The sequence below is a fragment of the Podarcis tiliguerta genome, assembly GCF_965153285.1.
Source record: "Podarcis tiliguerta genome assembly, chromosome: 11".
In the NCBI taxonomy this organism is placed as follows: domain Eukaryota; kingdom Metazoa; phylum Chordata; class Lepidosauria; order Squamata; family Lacertidae; genus Podarcis; species Podarcis tiliguerta.
The window spans coordinates 3,619,569-3,640,240 of NC_139544.1; the positions used below are offsets into that span (position 1 = coordinate 3,619,569).

At 45.0% G+C, this 20,672-nt stretch overlaps 1 protein-coding gene across 10 annotated transcripts in view; it reads right to left on the bottom strand.

Annotated features, from left to right (window-relative positions):
- Positions 1 to 19,902, bottom strand: part of PRUNE2 (prune homolog 2 with BCH domain) — a 160,010-nt gene extending 140,108 nt beyond the window's left edge. For all 10 annotated transcript variants that reach the window (XR_014502924.1, XR_014502925.1, XM_083403289.1 and 7 more), the window contains exon 1: positions 19,570 to 19,902. Coding sequence is in view for 8 of the 10 variants with exons in the window: in XM_083403289.1 (XP_083259415.1) it covers positions 19,570 to 19,605 (36 nt within the window). In the remaining 2 variants the exon portion in view is untranslated. The remainder of the gene's footprint in view (positions 1 to 19,569) is intronic.
- Positions 19,903 to 20,672: the final 770 nt, after the last annotated feature.

Genomic DNA, 20,672 nt, shown 5'->3' on the forward strand with positions numbered 1-20,672 from the left:
ATGGAAACCATCTTGATATGAGGATTGGACGAACAGAAAAATTCACACAGGATTATAATTGGTGTTTATCTGCTTAAGGAGATTATCAGAAGAGATCATAAAGAAAAAAAGGAAAAAATATACGAACAAGATGAGATGTGGAAACAGCAAGATAAGACTGGATAGAATTATGAACATTATTTGGACTGATTTGGACATTAACGCAGTAGCAAGAAGATGATCGGAATCCCCCTTCGGAACTTGAAATATGGGTCCCCTCAACAAAAATTTAAAATTCGGCTTTGTAATTCGGAATTTATGTGATGTGATTTTAATTGATTTGATTGGTCGGCTAATAAAAATTATTTTTTTTAAAAAAAGAAAGTAACAGTAGCTGACTATGAATACTGCACTCAATCTAGATCTAGAACTTGCCTTGATAGGCACAGACTGCATTTAATCTTTCCGCATGTAAACTGACTTTATAAATAGAGACAAAAAGGTGAAAGATTTCTGACTTGGCATAGGATCACATGGTTCAAAATTCAAATATGAATATTTGGCAAAAGACAAGGAGGTGAGTTTGTAACAAAGAGATTTAGAGTTTTTCAGAGGCCACATCTCTTACAGCTATTTGCAAGAAGTACTGTCCAAACATGGGGACGCGGGTGGCGCTGTGGGTAAAAGCCTCAGCGCCTAGGGCTTGCCGATCGAAAGGTCGGCGGTTCGAATCCTCGCGGCGGGGTGCGCTCCCGTTGCTCAGTCCCAGCGCCTGCCAACGTAGCAGTTCGAAAGCACCCCTGGGTGCAAGTAGATAAATAGGGACCGCTTACCAGCGGGAAGGTAAACGGCGTTTCCGTGTGCGGCTCTGGCTCGCCAGAGCAGCTTCATCACGCTGGCCACGTGACCCGGAAGTGTCTGCGGACAGCGCTGGCCCCTGGCCTATAGAGTGAGATGGGCACACAACCCTAGAGTCGGACACGACTGGCCCGTACGGGCAGGGGTACCTTTACCTTTACCTTACTGTCCAAACAGAAAAGATCTATCAGTTAAAAGCCTGCCTCACTCACCATGAATATCTTTCTCTTGTGAACTGGCACTCCTTCCCAACTAAAAACCAGCAGAATGAGGATGAGAGGTTCTCATGACACTTTGAAAAGGCACAGGTGCCTCACCCTGAAAAGCTGGATCATTCCCTTCCCATATGATGTTGCAGAGTTTAAAGTCAGGTGGGGGACGGAATCTGTTGTGCAATGTAATAACATTCAGCCACTGGATGCTTTGATTACAAAAAGTTGTATCAGCATTATTTTATCCAGGATGGGAACATAAAGCAATGTTGAGCCATGATTTATAGCTTTTTATCAGCACAGTGCATTAGCAGTTGTTTCCAGCTTCTCTTTTCTCCCCCAGCCCAACCCACTCATTATCTGACTGAGTAGATTATAGGGGGAGGGAAAGGAAAACCACAACCTTCCTGTCCCTGAGAGAAAACATTTAAGGCTGCAATCCAATAGCAGTGGACAGGGTGGGGGTGAAGGACACTTTTTAGTCTCAAAGCCTTTTGGACGATCTCCAGAGGACACCTTGCCAGCAATGGGTGGAGCCAGAGGCAAAAGTAGGCAGAGCACTGACTGTAAATTCTGCCTTAGTGCAAGAGACTAGTTTCTATACACAGGCACACAGCCCTCTCTGCCCTCCATCCAGAGAAGCAAGAATCATTATCAGAGGCAAAATATTTGGTACTACTACTCTGCATGGTGAGACCAACCAGACATCATAAGACTATCACCTAAGGTTCAGTCATCCTGTTTTTGTGCTGAATTGTTTCATCTTGCTCTGGGAACAAAGCACTGCTATCACAAAGGCACTTTGCCTTCTCCTCTCCTCCCATCTGCAGCACCCTGTGCACCTCCATCCTCCAACAGCTGCTCCAGAGACTTGGGGGGAGACTCATAGGAACATAAAAGTCTGTGGGATCAGGACAATGCCCCATCTAGTTCAGCAGCCTGCTCTCACAGGCGCCTGTGGGCACTGCTAGAAAAAGAGGTGCCTCCCTTGTTCTCTTATAATGGCAATGGCACCCACCTGAGAGGTGCCAGAACTGAGTTCCAGTGAGTTCCGGCTGAAAAAAGCCCTGCCTGTGGGGAACACACAAGCTGGTCCAAGCCCAAGAGCACTCTCTTCTCCTGCAATTTCCAGCAACTGGTATTCAGAGAAATTACTACCTCTAATTGTAGAGGCAGAGTATAGCCACCATGGCTAGTAGCTATCAATAGCCTTATTTCCCCATGAATTAGTCCAATCCTCTTTTAAAGCCATCGAAGTTGGTGGCCATCCCAACCTCCTGTAAGAGTGAGTTTCGCAGTTTAAGCCCTACATGAAGAAGGACTTTCTTTTCTCTGCCCTAAGTCCTCCAACATTTAGCTTCCTTGAATGTCAGTGAGCTCTGGTTTCAAGAGAGGGGGAGAAAACTTTTCTCTATCCACTTGTCCATGCCATGCACAATTTTATATCAGGCCTCCTCTTATACATCTTTTCTCTAAACCAAAAAGCCCCAAATGCTATAGCCTTTCCTCATAACAGAGTTGCTACATCCCCTTGATCATTTTGGCTTCCCTTTTCTGAGCCCCATGCTAATAACATTTAAGGAGACCATAAATCACCGAGTTGCTGACAAGCAAATGAAACCATACTCACGGACCCCAGACTAACACAACTAAGCCTCAAATTCCTTGGGACACAGCTAGATCTACTTACACAGGAGATCTAGTTTCCCTCATCACATCTCTGGCAGCAGAAGACAAATGATACCTCCTCCATCAAAGAGGTTGACTCCTTGCTTGCTAACAACCCACACTTTGCTGCCCATGCTTCCTTAAAAGTCACAGGTGTCACTGCCAGAACAAAAAGCTTCCTGATCCCCCATGAGGAAAAGAGGGGCTGACAGCCAAGTGATCCTCCTAATCTGGGTGGGCTGCATCTATCAGAGACCCTTGTTTCACTGATTTTCTTTCATGACAAGACATCTTACTGATACAAGAATCATGGGCCATGAACTACCTGCCACTCATTTACAATCAGAAGTGAACTAGGGGAGAAACACAAGAGAGCAAAAGGGCTCTGGGGATCTTAATCTACAGTGGTACCTCAGGTTACAGGTGCTTCAGGTTACAGACTCTGCTAACCCAGAAATAGTACCTCGGGTTAAGAACTTTGCTTCAGGATGAGAACAGAAATCATGCGGCAGTGGTGTGGCAGCAGCGGGAGGCCCCATTAGCTAAAGTGGTGCTTCAGGCTAAGAACAATTTGAGGTTAAGAACGGACCTCCGGAACAAATTAAGAACGTAACCAGAGGTACCACTGTATACCACTATTTTTTAAAAAAAGTAATATTTATTAAATGTTTTATAGTTATAAAAAGAGAAAAACAATACATACATTCAACAGACAAAACATCAACAATACAATACAACAATACAACACAAAAAACAAAAACATTTAAACACACATCCAAATTTCATATCTATATCTTTCATTTGCTTATTTCCTCGACTTCCTCACACCTCCCTTTTTGTATTCTAGTTCAAATTAGCTGGTTCAACAAATCCTTTCCCTCTTCTTCAATTTTTTGTTCTATAATTTATCCTAACACAATTTAACTTTGAATTTTCCACTTTAACACATTAATACTTAATGTTCATATTATTCTTAATAACACTTCTGCTAAAACCATGTAACTTCATTCCAATATTCTTCTAACATTCATTAATTTTGCAATATTTCTGTAAATATACTTTTAAGTTTTTCCAATCTTCCTCCATCGACTCTTCTCCCTGGTCTCGGATTCTGCCAGTCATTTCCGCCATTTCCATATAGTCCATCAGCTTCATCTGCCATTCTTCCCGGGTGGGTAGCTCTTGTGTCTCACTGTATACCACTATTGGTACTCCACCAAGGCCCCTCCCCTCATATAAGACACACACCTACATGGCTATTTTGCTCCATTTCAGCAAGAAGGTTCTGCTAGTACTAAATGCTTACATGCCCCCAATGAGACAGAAACTTGAAATCAGAGCTCTGGGGGGGGAGCTGGAAGGGTATGATGCGGACCTTACATTGCAAAATTCAAACACAATGGTGGTTCTGGGAGCGGAGCTCAATGCCAGACCAAGACCAAACAATCAGACTCCACCAACGGACTGGGAAGACGAAGGACCACTCGCCACTCATGCCTCAAAAGACCAAACCTCAAATTTTGCAGGTCTCTGCCTGGCACAAATGACTTTCAAGCTAAATCCCCACATCCTGAATGGTACCTTTGGAAAGGATCATCCAGTTGAATATACCTATCTTTCCAGAGCTAGGATGAGTGCCATTGACTATGCTATTGTCTCTGGGGAACTTCTCCCTTATGCTGAAGCTACAGAGGTTATACCTAGGTTCAAGAGCGAACTCTTCCCAGTCCTGCTCCAACTAAAGAATTTACCCAGAAGATACACACTGAGGAAAATTTTCAGCCCACTATAATGCCAGTTAGAAGGAACTACTGCTGAGCCAAATGAACTCCTGATTTAAATAAAAATATGACCAAGTTATTGGAACAAAATAAAAAAATTCCTTCCAGTAGCACCTTAGAGACCAACTAAGTTTGTTATTGGTATGAGCTTTCGTGTGCATACACACTTCTTCATGCACACGAAAGCTCATATCAACAACAAACTTAGTTGGTCTCTAAGGTGCTACTGGAAGGATTTTTTTTATTTTGTTTAGACTATGGCAGACCAAGACGGCTACCTACCTGTGACAAGTTATTGGACTCAGTACATCTACAGGCTCTCCAGTCTACCCTGACATCAGCTGAATCCTTTGATGACCTTTTGTTGTCCTATAAAGCCCTGACCCAACAACTATACCAGCACTTAATCAATAACAGAGTAGATTGGAGACAACAACAAAAACAATCAAAGCCATGGTTTGATAAGGACTCGGCTATGTTGATGCCAAAAAAAGCCCTTGCCAATTCATACCCAGTTTATGTCTCCAACGTGATGCCCCAATGGATCTCCTTGAGCAGAAAAGATTTTATAAGCAGCTGCTAGCACGGGGGGAAAGAGAAGCTACGAAAAACAACTGTTCAAGGGTTATCTAAGCAGCCAAATCCAATTAACTCTGCTCTATTCTGGAATATCTTGGTGCTCTACCAAAGCAATAGACCACCTATGGCAGACTGCTATTTTCCCCATGAATTTGGGAGGTGTATTTCCAGGAACTTTATAGTGGTACCAATGATGGAAGTAGCCAAAACATCCAAAACACAGAAAACCTTCCAGGCTCCTGTGACAAGAACAGAGAACCGTATAGCCCAACGAAAACAGGGAAAAGCCCTAGAAGAAAATCTAATTCCTGCTGAGGCCATCCAAAACAAGTTGGATTTTTGGGCATCAATATCTATGGACACATCTCAAAAAATTGGGGTCTTGCAATCATTGTCCCAATATATAAAAAAGGAAAGAAAGATGATCCAGCTAATTATAGGCCAATGAGCCTCCTCAGCATAATTAGTAAACTGTATGCAAGGCACCTGCAATGGAAATTTCAGGACTGGCTGGAACAAGAAAACATACTTGCAAAGAAACAAGCCAAATTTAGGGAAGGCCGTTTTACCGTTGACCAATGCTTAGTACTCCAACATCTAATTGAAAAATACGTGTCAGGGAACTGCCATCGGCAGGACAGGAGGTGCCAAGGCTCTCTGAGGTAGAGAGAGACGTAACACCTGAAGAGGGAACCAGTAGGGGGCGAACAGGAACGTCAAGGGAAGGAGAGTCGGAGGAATGGCTCAGAGATGCTTCCAGCGAAAACAGTGGGGAGGTCTCAGGACCTCCTATAGGGACACCTGTTCCTCGCCGGAAACTGTCACGCAGAGAGTCCAGAAGACGTGTTTCCGTTAAGGAGCTTTTATGTTGGAAACGTTTCCGAAAGCAACCACTTTCGGATTCTGCTAGCGATTGACGCAGCCATGCTGGAGGGGCTCCGTCACAGGCAGAGGTTTGAGAACCTGTTCAAACTCTGAGGGACTTGCAATTTACACACAAGCAGCTCTTCATCCCATCACAGCAATCCGAAAGTCACCGAAAGCTAGCTTGTGCCAGGGAGAGGCATCATGAGCGAACCAGCAGGAACCGGAGAAGCAGGGGCAGCTGGAGGAGGTCCAAGTCTGGAAGAAAGGTACAGGACGTTGGAAATCCAGCTTGCCTTGCAGACGGCGAGGCTGGAAGAGAGGAGGGCTCAGGATGCAGAGAGGGGGAAGGAGAAAGCCACCCCGCTCACCAGAAAGATGCCAGGATTGGTGCAGAAATTTGGGGGGGACCCCAGAAACTATCATGCTTTTAGGACAGAGATGCAATACGCTCTCAATCTGCAATTTGATGACTTCCCTGATGAGGAATCGCGAGTGGCTTTTGTAATTAGCCATCTCGAATCAGGGGCGAAGGACTGGGTTAGACCCTTGATGGCAGCAAATAATGAGATCCTAAAGGACACAAGGAAGTTTTTTCGTGCCATGGACCTGATGTTTTCCAGCGACATTGAGCAGGGCGGGGTGCGAAGGCAGTTAATGGCTTGCAAACAGGGGAACCGGACTGTCCGTGAGTACTGGACTGAGTTCACTATGTTGATTCATAGATTGGGGTGGGACCTGTCTGCGGAGCCCATTCAGATGCTTTTCGAAGAAGGACTCTCTTCGTCCTTAAAAGATGAACTTTCCCGGACCCCCAGAGCGGAGTCTATGGACCAGCTGACTAAATCTGCGCTGGCCATAGGAGCGCGCCAGGAAGGGAGGGCTTTGGAGAAGCGGGAGGGGAAAGGAGAACGTTGGAGGGAGCTCCGCATTCCAGACATTCCAGAGCAGCCTTTCCCGCCGGCAGAGCCGATGGAAGTGGGAACAGCGCGGGCGCGCGCAGTTTCAAACATCGGTGAAGGGCGGAAGAAGGAGGGAAAGAGCGCCAAGAAATGTTATCTCTGCCAACAGCCAGGACACTTTGCCAGAGTCTGTCCACGGAGAAAGGAATGGCAAGGCATGGCAGGAGCTGTTGGGGGAGAGGAGGAGGAAAGCAAGGAGCAAGTAAAAGCCAACGCCTGGCTGCCGTCGGGGCACAGCAGCCAGGCTCAAAAGCAGTGAAAGTGCCCTCACCAGAACCTCCCAGACCTGCTCTAGTGATAGAGGTGTTGCTAGAGCTGCCAAACGGACACCCCCTACAGATCAAGGCCCTTCTGGACTCAGGCAGCTCCTGTAATTTCATGAGTAAGGAGTTCGCAGCGGAGCACCAAATACAAACCCTCCCCTTAAGTAAACCCCTGCAGGTGACCACGATTGACGGCAGAGAGTTGTTGGGAGGAGAAGTGAACCAACAGACAGTCCCCATGATAATGAGGGTGGCAAGGCACACCGAGAGGATAGCGTTTAATGTGGCCACCTTGGGAGGAGCTCCCATCATTTTGGGGATGAGCTGGCTGGCACTACACGATCCTCTAGTGGGCTGGCATCAGAGGGTGGTCTCCTTTGGGTCAGCGCATTGCCTAGAACACTGCAAGCAGGGGAAGGATCCAGGGGGAGCCAGGCTCACCCTAGCTGGGATGGAGGTAATGAATAAAGGGGAGGTGCCTCCCCAATATGCAGATCTGAGCAACGTATTTAGCGAAAGAGAAGCGGACAAACTGCCGCCGCATAGACCCTTTGACTGTCAAATCAACCTACTCCCTGGGGCTCAACTCCCAGTGGGCAAGCTGTACGCCATGTCAGACAGGGAGATGCAGGAGCTGAGGGAGTTCATTGACAAAAACCTGAAGCGAGGTTTCATCAGAGAGTCCCGAGCGGTGGGGGGCAGCCCAGTGTTTTTTGTGGACAAAAAAAACACAGATAAGCCGAGGCTTGTAGTTGACTTCAGGGCCCTAAATGCCGTGTCGGAACCCCTGGCTTTTCCTATGCCCCGAATTGATGACATTCTGACCAGGGTGAGGAAGGGGAAGATTTTTACAAAACTGGACCTGCGGGGGGCGTACAATCTGATACGCATAAGGAAGGGGGATGAATGGAAGACCACCATGTTCACCCCTTTGGGAGCATTTGAATACCTCGTAATGCCCTTCGGTCTCCAAGCCGGCTCCGCATGCTTTCAAAGTTTTATCAATCACGTCTTGGGACCGTTACTTTACAAGAATTGTGTGGCCTTTTTGGATGACGTGTTGGTGTATTCCGAAGATGAAGAGCAGCATGTGAGGGACGTGAGAGAAGTGTTGGGCCGGCTGCAAGCCAATCAGCTGTGGGTGAAACTGGAGAAGTGCCAGTTTCATGCCAAGGAGGTGGAATTCCTGGGGTACCGCTTGTCAGACAAAGGATTGGCCATGGATCCAGGCAAGGTCCAGGCGGTGCTGGAATGGAAGACACCGAAGACCAAGAAGGATGTGCAAAGATTTCTGGGGTTTGGGAACTCTTATCGGAAGTTCATTAAGAACTTTGCACACTTGACGACGCCCATCACCGACTGCCTCAGTAGCAAGAAGAAATTTGTTTGGACGGCGGAGGCAGAGCGAGCTTTTGAAGAACTGAAAAGGGCTTTCGCCTCGGAAGAACAACTTCTGCATGTGGACCTACAGAAGCCCATGAGAGTGGAGACAGACGCGTCAGACAGAGCGGTAGGGGCGGTACTTCTTCAGCCGGGAAGAAATACGGCGGAGTGGAGACCGTGTGCCTTTTTCTCGAGGAAGCTGAATAAGTCCGAGCGGAACTACACGGTGTATGACAGGGAACTACTCGCCATTCACGAAGCGTTCCGGAGGTGGAGACATTTATTGATTGGGGCACAACACAAGGTGCAAGTGTGCACCGACCACAAGAATTTGGAGTATTGGAGAACAGCTCGAGTACTCAACCAACGACAAGTGAGATGGGCACAGGAATTTTCCAAATTCCACTTCGAGATTTGTTATGTACCAGGCCCAGAGAACGTCAGGGCGGACGCTCTCTCACGCAAACCAGAGTATTTGGAGGGGGAGGGGGCAATCGAAGAAAGACATGTCATTCCTGAGGACCGCTGGGTGTGTGGGGCGGCGCTGGTGGGGAGACGAGAACTGGTAGAGGAAACGGAAAATGACGAATATGCCCAAAATAAACTCAGAGGTCTCAGGGGAGAGGGTGAGAGCCCGGAGGGTTTTGAGAAAAGAAACGGGGCATTGTATTACAAAGGGGCACTGTATATACCAGAAGGTGAATTGAGAGGGAGGGTACTCAAGCAGTTGCATGATAGTCCCACGGCGGGACATTTTGGACAACACAAGACCATGTGGATGGTCACCAGGGAATTTTGGTGGCCCAAGGTGAGGGAAGATGTAAAGGAGTATGTAAGAGGGTGTGACCAATGCCAGAGGGCCAAGGGGGAAAGAAGGGCGCCGGCAGGGTTATTAGAACCATTACCCACGCCAGAACGGCCTTGGGAGGCGGTATCAATAGATTTTATGACGGATCTGCCCAAATCCAAGGGGAAAACAGCCATTATGGTAGTAGTGGACCTGTTAACTAAGATGTGCCACTTTGTAGCATGTTCACATGCAGTCACAGCGGAAGAAACAGCGAAGTTGTTTGTAGAACACATCTTCCGGCTGCACGGCGCCCCCTTGAGGGTGATCTCAGACCGCGGCAAACAATTTACTTCCAGGTTCTGGAGGAAGCTCATGAGCTTGCTGCACGTGGAAGTCAATTTTTCGACTGCCCGGCACCCTGAAACCAACGGGCAGGCGGAAAGAGCAAATGGCATCCTCCAACAATATCTGAGGTGTTATGTCAATGACAGAGAGAATGATTGGGTCGAAAAGCTGGCGCTGGCAGAATTTGCCTACAACAATGCGGAGCATGTGTCCACAGGAATGAGCCCCTTTTTGGCCAATTACGGGTGTCACCCCAGGGCATTCCCAGGGGAGGGAGGCGAGAGATGGAGCGTCCCAGCGGCCGAACATTTTGTAGAAGAGATGGAAGCGATCCATCGTCAGCTTCAGCTCAACTTAGAAAGGGCCAAGGCACAATATAAGAAGCAGGCAGACAAGAACAGAAGGGAAGGTGAAACAATAAGGGTGGGGAATCAGGTGTGGCTGTCCACCCAAGGGTTGCCGTTCAAAGGGGGTTGTAAAAAATTAAGACCCAAGAGATTGGGACCCTTTGAGGTCATTCAGCAGGTCAACCCAGTGGCTTTCAAACTCCGGTTACCCAGCCACATGAAATTGCACCCAGTGTTCCACAGGTCATTACTGTCACCGTACAAGGGGGGAGGTGAAGGGGAGCACACCAGGGGACCGGTCTTGGAAGAGAGGGAAAGCAGTAACCATGTAGCGGAAATCCTCGATTCCAGGTGGAAGGGCAATCAGGTGGAGTATTTAGTGGCGTGGGAAGGGGAACCGGAGTCAGAAAACACCTGGGTGACTGCAGAGGAGGTCAATGACGAGGTTTTAACAGAAACGTTCCACCAAAGATTCCCGAGGAAACCACAGCCGGTAGCAAGGTTTAGGAGGGAGTATTTCGGCACCACAGACGAGGAAGAGGAACTGGAAGGATTCGCGGAGTCGGAGTTGGAAGAAGGAACGGAATCAGATGACGAGGAGTACCGAGAGACTAGGAACCACAACAAGTGGAGAAAGGTGTTCGAAACTTCAGACGATGAGGAAGGTTCTTTCCGGGGTTTTACCTCCTCACAACCCGTAGGGGAGGAGACGGGAGGGGGTGAAGGGGGCCCTGGAGGGGAGGTGGATGTCAGGGAACTGCCATCGGCAGGACAGGAGGTGCCAAGGCTCTCTGAGGTAGAGAGAGACGTAACACCTGAAGAGGGAACCAGTAGGGGGCGAACAGGAACGTCAAGGGAAGGAGAGTCGGAGGAATGGCTCAGAGATGCTTCCAGCGAAAACAGTGGGGAGGTCTCAGGACCTCCTATAGGGACACCTGTTCCTCGCCGGAAACTGTCACGCAGAGAGTCCAGAAGACGTGTTTCCGTTAAGGAGCTTTTATGTTGGAAACGTTTCCGAAAGCAACCACTTTCGGATTCTGCTAGCGATTGACGCAGCCATGCTGGAGGGGCTCCGTCACAGGCAGAGGTTTGAGAACCTGTTCAAACTCTGAGGGACTTGCAATTTACACACAAGCAGCTCTTCATCCCATCACAATACGGTACTCCTTTTGTAGCACAGTCTCCCTTTATGCTGTCTTTGTTTTAAAGCAGCCTTTGACTCCATATCCAGAGCCAAACCTTGGGGGGAAATGGAGGTCTCTAAACTCGACAGGCGTTTGCTATATTTAATACGCATGCTACATGAAGAGATGGTGCTCAAAGTGCAATGCAACCCCCAGGGGCATCTTTCCAACGCTATTGGAACTGAGAAAGGTGTGAAACAAGGGTGCATACTGGCTCCACTTTTATTTAATTTCTGTACTAATGATATGGTATCCTATCTCCATAAAATGAATTATCACCCCCCCCCCCCAAAATTGGCAGGGAGGCATATCCCAGTCCTGCTGTATGCAGATGATGCAGCAATTTCAAGAACACCCACAGGGCTTAGAAAAGCTATGAAAGCATTGGCAACAGAAAAGCCCATGGGGATTATGCTGCTGAGAATACAAAGAGAAATGCAACTGCCATACTTAAATATCTTAGGACCAAAGATGGACATTATATACCCACAGCCCTTAAACTGTTTGAGGCCAAGTCCATCACACAGCTTTTATATGGTGCCCAGCTAGGCCCCTTCACTAATCTCATATCACTGGAACTAATGCAATCTAAGTTCCTAAAATCAGTTTTTCAAGTGCCAAAATATGTCTCAAATATGTCTTGAGACAGGTTTTGTAAAAGCAGAGGCTAGGGTGTGGATGGTCACACTAAATTTCTGGCTTAGACTATCCTGTTACCCAGATGGCCTCTCCCCACCCCAATGATAAAGGACGACAACTCTATGATTCTATGATTCTATGATTCAAACAACATGGAAACGAGCAGTGGTAGACAAAATGTTAACTGTAGGCCTTACCCCACAGTTTTTACTCAGCATGGGCTATGAAGAGGCCAAATAAACCATTAAACAGCTTGTGGTTAATACAGAAAGTTAGTCACATCTCGCCAGGTCACCAAATTTCATCACCAGTGAAACCAGTAGGTACCCCACCACCGCAATGACATATTGAACTAATCTTGAAATACCAAAACAATGAAGAATTTTCACTCTGGCTCATTGCCAGGATCTCCCTTCAGTTTCAGGGAGGAGTGGAAGATTAAATTGATGGACTATGATGAAATGACAAAACCTACCAGAGCAATATGAATCTGGGCAGTGGGGAGCTATGCATCAGCAATTAAAATGAAAAATTTAGTTCTGAGCAAATGGTCTGTGTCAAAGGTGGGGAACCTTTAGTTTCCCAGATGTTGAACTCAGTCCCAGCAAGCATGGCCGGTGACCCAGGATGATGGGAGTTGTAGTTCAGCAATATCTGGAGGGCCACAAATTGGTCTATGTGTTGGTGGGTGTTAGCAAGAAGAAGAATCTGCCTGACTTTTTTTTCTAACTCTCTGCATACATTAAACAGAGCCCTGTCTTTGTGCCCAGCTGAAGCAGAGCAAAGCCCAGCAAGCAATTCTGGGTTTAGATTGAACGCTTTCTCGGTGTGTGAATAAAACAGCCCAAGATGATCATTGGAAGCAGTTTTTATCCTTCTCTCAGTTACAGGACAGGGAAGCTCAGGTTTCCCAACTCCCTGCTGTTAATGTCCTATTAGGAAACATATTACAGCTTTTTACATAATGAATTACCTGTCAGTCATGGCTACCATGCCAAGTGTAATTAAAATGAAATCAGGTCAACAATTGCACATGCCAACTGTGTATATTTAGAAGGCACTCTCCCTGGGCTTTTAGCAGAAGTTGTCATAGACATTTAAGGTCCAAAATCCAATTATTTTCATATTTTCTTTTTTAAGCACCAATTTCCCCCATCTTTCATGCCATTGTCTTAATACGGAATAATATCTCCCTCCTTTGGCAATCTTTACAGAACTTTAGTTTATGGTTGCCATCAATTTTGATTTTAATTAATTTTAGAATGTTTTTAGAATGTTGCACTATTTTAGTGTTGTTAGCCGCCCTGAGCTCAGCTTCGGCTGGGGAGGGCGGGATATAAATAAAATTTATTATTATTATTATTATTATTATTATTATTATTATTATTATTATATCTAACCTTTCACAATAAGAAGGAGGAAGTCAAAGTAAGTGTTAAACAGAACATCTTGATTTATTATCAAACCTTGAACCCACTAGCTACTCTGGAGACTGGATTCACAGAGCAAACTAAACCTCTCTGTTTACTCATTATTATTACTTTATTATTTATACCTGCCCAACTGGCTGGGTCTCCCTAGCCACTCAAGCAGGAATATTCTGCTCCTTCCTTCACATAGGCCTAAGCAGAAACAATTAATGGGGGGGGGGATCTCCTTAATCCAAAGATGCTTACCAACCATAACTCAGTAAAAAGCAAGGGCAGTTTAAATTGCTATATTTTTAGACATTCACTAATAAATCATTGCACAATAAAAGCGGCTGTTAAAATGGAAGACACAGTGACCTCATAATGTTGGTTAGCTGCCTAATTAAAATCTGCTCATCGTTACAAGAGCAGGAAACTGGTTTTGGAAATTGTATTAAACTGAATTAATTCAGTAACAATTTGTAATAATTTGGAAAATCAATAAAAATAATTGGCAAAAAAATGCTCATCAATCACAGTACAAATATTATACACACATTTTCCCTTGAAAGCATCGACACTCCAGGTGGCAGAAATGTTTAAACACAGCTGTTATTTTTAAGATCAATTCTGTGCAGTTTTCACATGGCATATTTTCAGTCTGGTATTTATTGGAAAAATAAAAGGTCAAATTTAAAACACTATTTCTACAAACATATTTTAGGTGCCGCTTTCCAGCAAACAGAACTTCATAAATATTTATTCTTGGCAACAGTGGTTTCCAGTTACTCTGAGTTTTCAATATGCTTATCAAGGCAGTGCTGATAATTTATAATTAACTGTGACTTTTAATACAGAGGGTGTCTATAATTGTTCAATTGTTTACTTAACCCAACTCCTCATTTGTTACATTGAACAATGATTTAATAAGTCTTCATAGAATCATAGAATTTGAGAATTGGAAGGGACCCTGAGTGTCATCTGGTCCAGCCCCCTGAAATGCAGGAATCTCAGCTAAAGCACCCAGGACAGATGACTATCCAACCTCTGCTTAAAAACCTCCAAGGAAGGAGATTCCATCACCTCTCGTGACAATCTGCTCCAGTGTCAAATAGCTCTTACTGTCAGAAAGGTCTTCCATTAATTTGAGTCCTACTCACCAGAGCAGAGAACAAGTTTGCTCCACCTTCCATGTGACAGTCCTATCAAGTATAACCTGATTCAACAAAATGGCTTATGTATGCAACCACAGCCACTAGGATGCTCTTTGCGCAGGGACAGAAAGAGGACACTGTCCCAACAAAGGAAGAATGGGAAGGTAAAGTTGATGGACTATGCAGAAATGGCAAAACTTACAGGAAGATTAAGAAATCAAGAAGTTTGCTCCACAAAGTATGGTGAAGGTATGTGGATCATCTAAAATTATTGTAAACAATTAAATACATTGCCAGGATTAATTTAAAATCAAGCAGTTAAAAGGTGACTTTGGAAGGAATACAGAGAGAAATAAACAAAAGGAGTTACAGGGGAAATGCAGTTTTAAAAATGTTTTTATAAGAAACCAAGGAAGGGGAGGAGGGAAGTCAAATTAACTATGTATTCAATTGTAACTGATGATTATTATAGTTAAATTTTAAAAAAAATTAAAGAAATTATTTTAAAAACCACACAATTGTCTCAATTAACACCACATTTTTAAATAAAGTTGAATAATACATGTGAGTTTTTATAATTGTGAGTTGGTTGAATTCTTGGCTGTTAGGGTTAGGGTGGCGCGGGGACTCTCTTCCACAGCTCCATAAATTGCTTCTGCGCATGCCCAGATGCCGGAAATCGCTTCTGCGCATGTCCGCAGTGCCAGAAATTGCTTCTGTGCAGGTGTGATTTTCAGCATCTGGGCATGCGCAGATACGTTTTCCGGCACCACAGACATGCGCGAGGCAATTTTTGGCATGGTGCTGCGCTGGTCTGGTTTAGGGTTAGGGTTTGGGTGGCACGGGTTATGGTTAGGGTTTAGGGTTAGGGTTAGGGTTAGGGTTTAGGGTTTAGGGGTTAGGGGTTAGGGGTTAGGAGTTAGGGTTCAGGGGTTAGGGTTAGGGTTTAGGGTTTAGGGTTAGGGGTTAGGGTTAGGGGTTAGGGTTAGGGTTAGGGTTAGGGTTTAGGGTTTAGGGTTCAGGGTTTAGGGTTAGCATTAGGGTTTAGGTTTAGGTTTTCGGTTAGGGTTAGGGTTAGGGTTTGCGGTTAGGTTTAGGGTTAGGGTTTAGGGTTAGGGGTTAGGGGTTAGGGGTTAGGGGTTGGGGGTTGGGGGTTAGGGGTTAGGGGTTAAGGTTAGGGTTAGGGTTAGGGTTAGGGTTAGGGGTTAGGGGGTTAGTGTTAGGGTTTAGGGTTAGGAGCTTCCTGCAGCCAATCAGAAGCCGTGCTTTGGTTTCCAAATGTTTTGGAAGTAGATCCAAAGTATGACTGTAAATAAGAAATGGTGCAGCTATGGGAGGAAATGATCAACATATGTTTGCAACGAAGCGGGAAACCTGATTTTAAGAAATGGTATTAAAGTAATTCGGTTTGATTTGTAATAATTTGGAAAAGTAATAAAAATAATTATAAACAATGAAATGGGGCAAGAGGTTATTTAAATCACCTACAGCCTTTGGAAACTATTTCTAAAACAGCTGAAAACAAATCGTGACACACACATCTTAGTTCAGATGCATCCATTTCCTTGAAAGACGTGAGCTAAAATCTGAATAGCTATAGTACTTTTATTTTTATTCAAAATATTTCTTAAACAACTTTTATGAGAAGATCCCAGGACAGTATATAAAAGTCTGCAAATACTTTCTAGAGCATATAAGACAACAAACAAGAAAATAAATAGCAGGCTAAAGTCATAAAAGGAAAGAACAAAATCTCCAACTTACAACCCATCTAAAAAGCCTGGGAAAGTAGGAAAGTTTTACTCTGGTGCCAAAAAGACTGTACTGGTGGCGCCAAACAGGTCTCCTTAGGGAGAGCATTCCAAAGTTGGGATGCCACCGCAGAGAATACCCTCTCCTTTGTAACTACAGAATGTATCTGTTAAAGTAGGTACTTGGAGAAGTTCTTCTATAGGTCAGGTAGGCTGCTACTGGAAGATGTGTTTCCTTAGGTATCTGGGTCCCAATCCATTTAGGACTTTAACATTAAGCACTAGCACTTTTAAATTGGACTCAGATATTTGAACAATGAACTTTATATTTGAGCTTAAAATTGTATCTTCTCTCTCTTCCACCCCCAAATACTAACACAAACACACAAACTTTCCACCAACTATCTCTTCTAGTTGAAATACAAGGTGGAAATGCAATCAATCAACTTCAGGTTAAAATATCTAGGCCTTAAAATGAGTTTGCTTGTGGCTGGGCCCCTGTCACAGCGCATGACAGATACACTCAGTGAAATCCAGGCTGTTATGGGTCCCATGGAAGCCTTCAACACACCAGGCTGTCCCGGGGATCCAGTAAAGTCAACTCTCTTTTGTCATCATCATCTTCTTTTAGTCCAGTTACCAATGGTTGTTTGTTATATTAGTACTGTTGATTTTAATTTTTAAAGAAGCCTGAGTTCTATTTCAGGGGAAAGAAGAAGAGTTTGGATTTGATATCCCGCTTTTATCATTACCCGAAGGAGTCTCAAAGCGGCTAACATTCTCCTTTCCCTTCCTCCCCCACAACAAATACTCTGTGAGAGACATAAATAACATTCTCTTAACAGAAAGGACTGAAGTGTGTCGTTCTTTAAATCTGATTTAGGATATTGCTTTTTAAATGTTCCTGATTTTTCATGGAGTTGATTCAAGGATGGGGAAGTTCCCCCCCCCCCCTAAGCCTCGACCACTGGCCATGCTGCCTGGGGCTGATGGGAGTTGAAGCCCAGTAACATGCAGAGGACCACTAGGTCCCAATCCTTGTTCTAAAATAATCAGTAGCTAATCAGAAGTTTAAAAGAAAAAGACACTGAAGTTGCAAATGTGTCTTGCTTTTTTATCAGAAGAGAATGTCTGTCTATAAAGCCTTTCCTGTTGTATGAACTGGTCCATTAACTATGAAAGGTCAACCCCAAACCAATAATAAATCAGTATGCATTTAAGCTTTCACAGCACTTTCCGATTTCCTGCTCACAAACTAATACAGCAGTTTTTCTAAAATTTATCCTTGAATGCAATTTACCTAGTTTATAATCCACCATGATTGTGCTTTAATTCACTGTTGCAGAGAACTTTCAGGAGCTCTTCTAAAATGTATAATTAGCTTCAGTTTTAACATTTCAATGCTTGGAAATATTCCTTTTGCTTTGTATATGTCTGATCTATTGAGGACAGTGTCCTTTTTCTAGGAAAAAAGGTTTCAGTACTCATCATGAAGTACCCCTCTTGGCTGACTGGCTGCGGCTGCTGCCAGGTGAGCCACACTGCAGGCTGGGCTCAGTGTGGGCGAGAGCCCACCAAGCGCCCAGAGCTAGGCTCACTCTTCTGCCTCTGCGCCATCCGCAAGGCCTTCGAGGAAGCCAGAGTCCTCTTGGTGCTGCCCGGCCCAGCCACCACTGCTGTGCTGGATGGGGATGAGGAGGAAGCGCAGGATGAGGATAAGGAGGAAGCGCTGGCACCACAGCTGGCATTGCCAAGGCGTCCACTGCTATGGGCACAGAAGAAAATGTGCACCCTCCTCACACACTCACTTCAGAAGCCAAGATTTGGGGAGGAAGGTGTCAGTACTGTGTACTGGTGAGTACTGGCATCCCTCATATCTGAGGGGTATGAGTGCAGGGGGAGTGCAGCTATTTCATGAAGGATAGCTCAGTTAGCAGATAAGATAGCAGCCTAAGATCTTAGAAGCAGAACTTTAAGAACAGGCCTCAAGACTTTCATGGCTCATTCCTTGCCATGTGACCATGACATCATGCTTAATGTAGGCTTCAGTCTGTTGTTCTGTTCAGGCTTTTGAGATAAGTGGTTCATAAATTATGTATTTCCCCCTGTGCTTTGTCATCAGAGATTTTTAAGTATCATGTTCCTTTGTGTTAAAATATTGCTTTGGGGGGGAAGGTTTACCAGAACTAGCATATTAACAAAGGCAAAAAAAATTATTGCTGTTTGTGTACAATGAAAGAAGAACCTGACAGGAAGTATTAAACAGAGACTTTAAAAAATCATTGTATACAACTTCGGCAACCAAAAAGAGGTGTCAAAACAAGGAAGTTTGTAGCAAAAGACAAATTTAAGGTTATTTTCCACCAACAGTGAGAAAGGAAGGTTAGATATGGTGCATTGTACCCACAGGGCTGGACCTTGAATATACTGTAAAGGCAAACAGAACGTAGTCAACATCATCTCTCTTTTTTAAGTGAATATCATTTATGTGTATTTGACTATGTGGAATGGTGAAAGTGCACTTCTATTATGCTGACTTAAATCAGGATTTAAATGCTGGATCTTCAGAAAAGCAGTTTTAAACCATTGTTAAAAGGTATCACCTCATTCAGAATGAGTTGAAATAGCTAAAATAATAAGAATGTACCTATTATCTGCCAGACTTCCATTGTGTTAGATATACTACATAAACCATCTTGGAGGTAAAGAGATGTCCACACGGCTATATTGGGTCAAACTTTCATTTCGTTCCAATCAACAAACAATTCTGAGTTAAAAACATTCACAACAGCCAAAATATTGCACCAGAAGCTTCATCCACGCATAGAAATACACATTTATCATATTTTGTGTTATTCCAAATTTGTCAAACATCTTCCTTAACATCTATTCTCTGTGAAAACAAAAACTTCTTCAGAGTTCCACACTATTTATTATGGGGTAGAATATTATAGGTTCAATCCTATGCACATTTACCATGGGAGTAAGCCCCACTGAACACAGTGGGATTTAATTCTGAGTAAGTGTGCACAGGATTGTACTGGGTGAACTTTGGGTGAAAGGTCTGTGGTTTTCGAAAGTGACAGGCCCCGAAACTTGCCGCCTGCCCTGCACAGGATGCTTTACAAAGAAATACACAGCAACTTCTTGGGGCTTCACTACGATCTCCTGTGCAGCTGTTTGATCACCTAAGAAGCATTGGACTCCTTAGAACAAAAGCATTCAAAGGCCTTTCTGTATTCAAGATGCTGATTCACACCAGGTCGTTTGGATGCCTTCCAAAAGTTTTGGGTTTTTTTTAAGCAACAATATGACATGCAGGGAGACTAGCTCGCAGAGTAAAACAAACAAACAAACAAACAACTTCTTTGCAGTTTCACTCTCCGTCCTGCAGAACTTACCAGCTTGCTTTTGGTGCGCTGCAGAAATTCTTCCATCTTGTTTGTTGGCCTGCAGCTTTTGCGCAGCCCGGGCAAAGTCCCCGGCCAGAGCCGGGCTGCTTGTGGCTAGGGCGGGTCCTGCCTGCTGCTGCTGCTGCAGCTGCCGCCGCTGCCTCTTCGGCTCTGGCTCCGGCTCCCGGCAGAGCTGCCCGCTGCCGGCTCTCCCTCTGGAGGCGAAGCGGGACTGGGCGCCCGGGGCGCGGAGGCGGGAGCCCGGGGAAGAGTTCGCGCGATTTCACAGGCCGGCCGAGCTCCTCCGCCAATCGGCGAGGCGCTCCGGGGGCCTGACGTCACGCAGGCGATTGCTGCACCATGGACAGCGCCCAAAAGTGAGGACGAAGTGGGAATGCAGAGATCTGCAGCGAATGGGGAGAGAAGGAGCCGAGCTCTCGCTGTCGCGGTCGAGAGTTGCTGCTCAGGCAGGAGAAGCAGGAGGGCTGGGATGGGTCGCCGAGGCTTCTCTTCTGGGGGAAAGGTGGCGATTTGAGAATGAGGATGCCACATAACTTTTGGGGTTCTTTTAATGTATCCTTTCTTAGTCACCTGTTGCTTCCTCGTCAGGGAGTAGAAACTTGAGTTTGCCAAATATTTTCCTTGCAATCCAAAGTTTACCATGTTTGCTCATAAGTAAACACTTTGGGTTTTAATGGAACTGCTCTGTAAGTACTGTATGCTGAAGATTGCAGCGTTCAAATGATGAACTATCTGTTTCATTTCGATGGGTTGTTGGTTTTCATTACAACGTCCTGACCAAACAGTAAAGCATTAGGGACACTTCTGACTTTACTTTTTTTTTCTATACAGAACCTACTTCTGTGTAGGAGACTGTGCAAGTCTTCCTTGTACATTGTTGTTTGTGAAGGCCTTGCACATGTCTGTGAACACTTCTGAATGTGCATGCCAAAAGTGCACACGCCAAAGGACGTCCACATGAGCGGTATACAAATTCCTACATGGAAATAAGTTTTTCATTTAGCAAAGTGGCACTTTCTCTTTATAGCCAATTACATATTCCTGTTTTACTAACTGGGCAAGTCAAGTATATGGTTATAAATAGCTCAAGA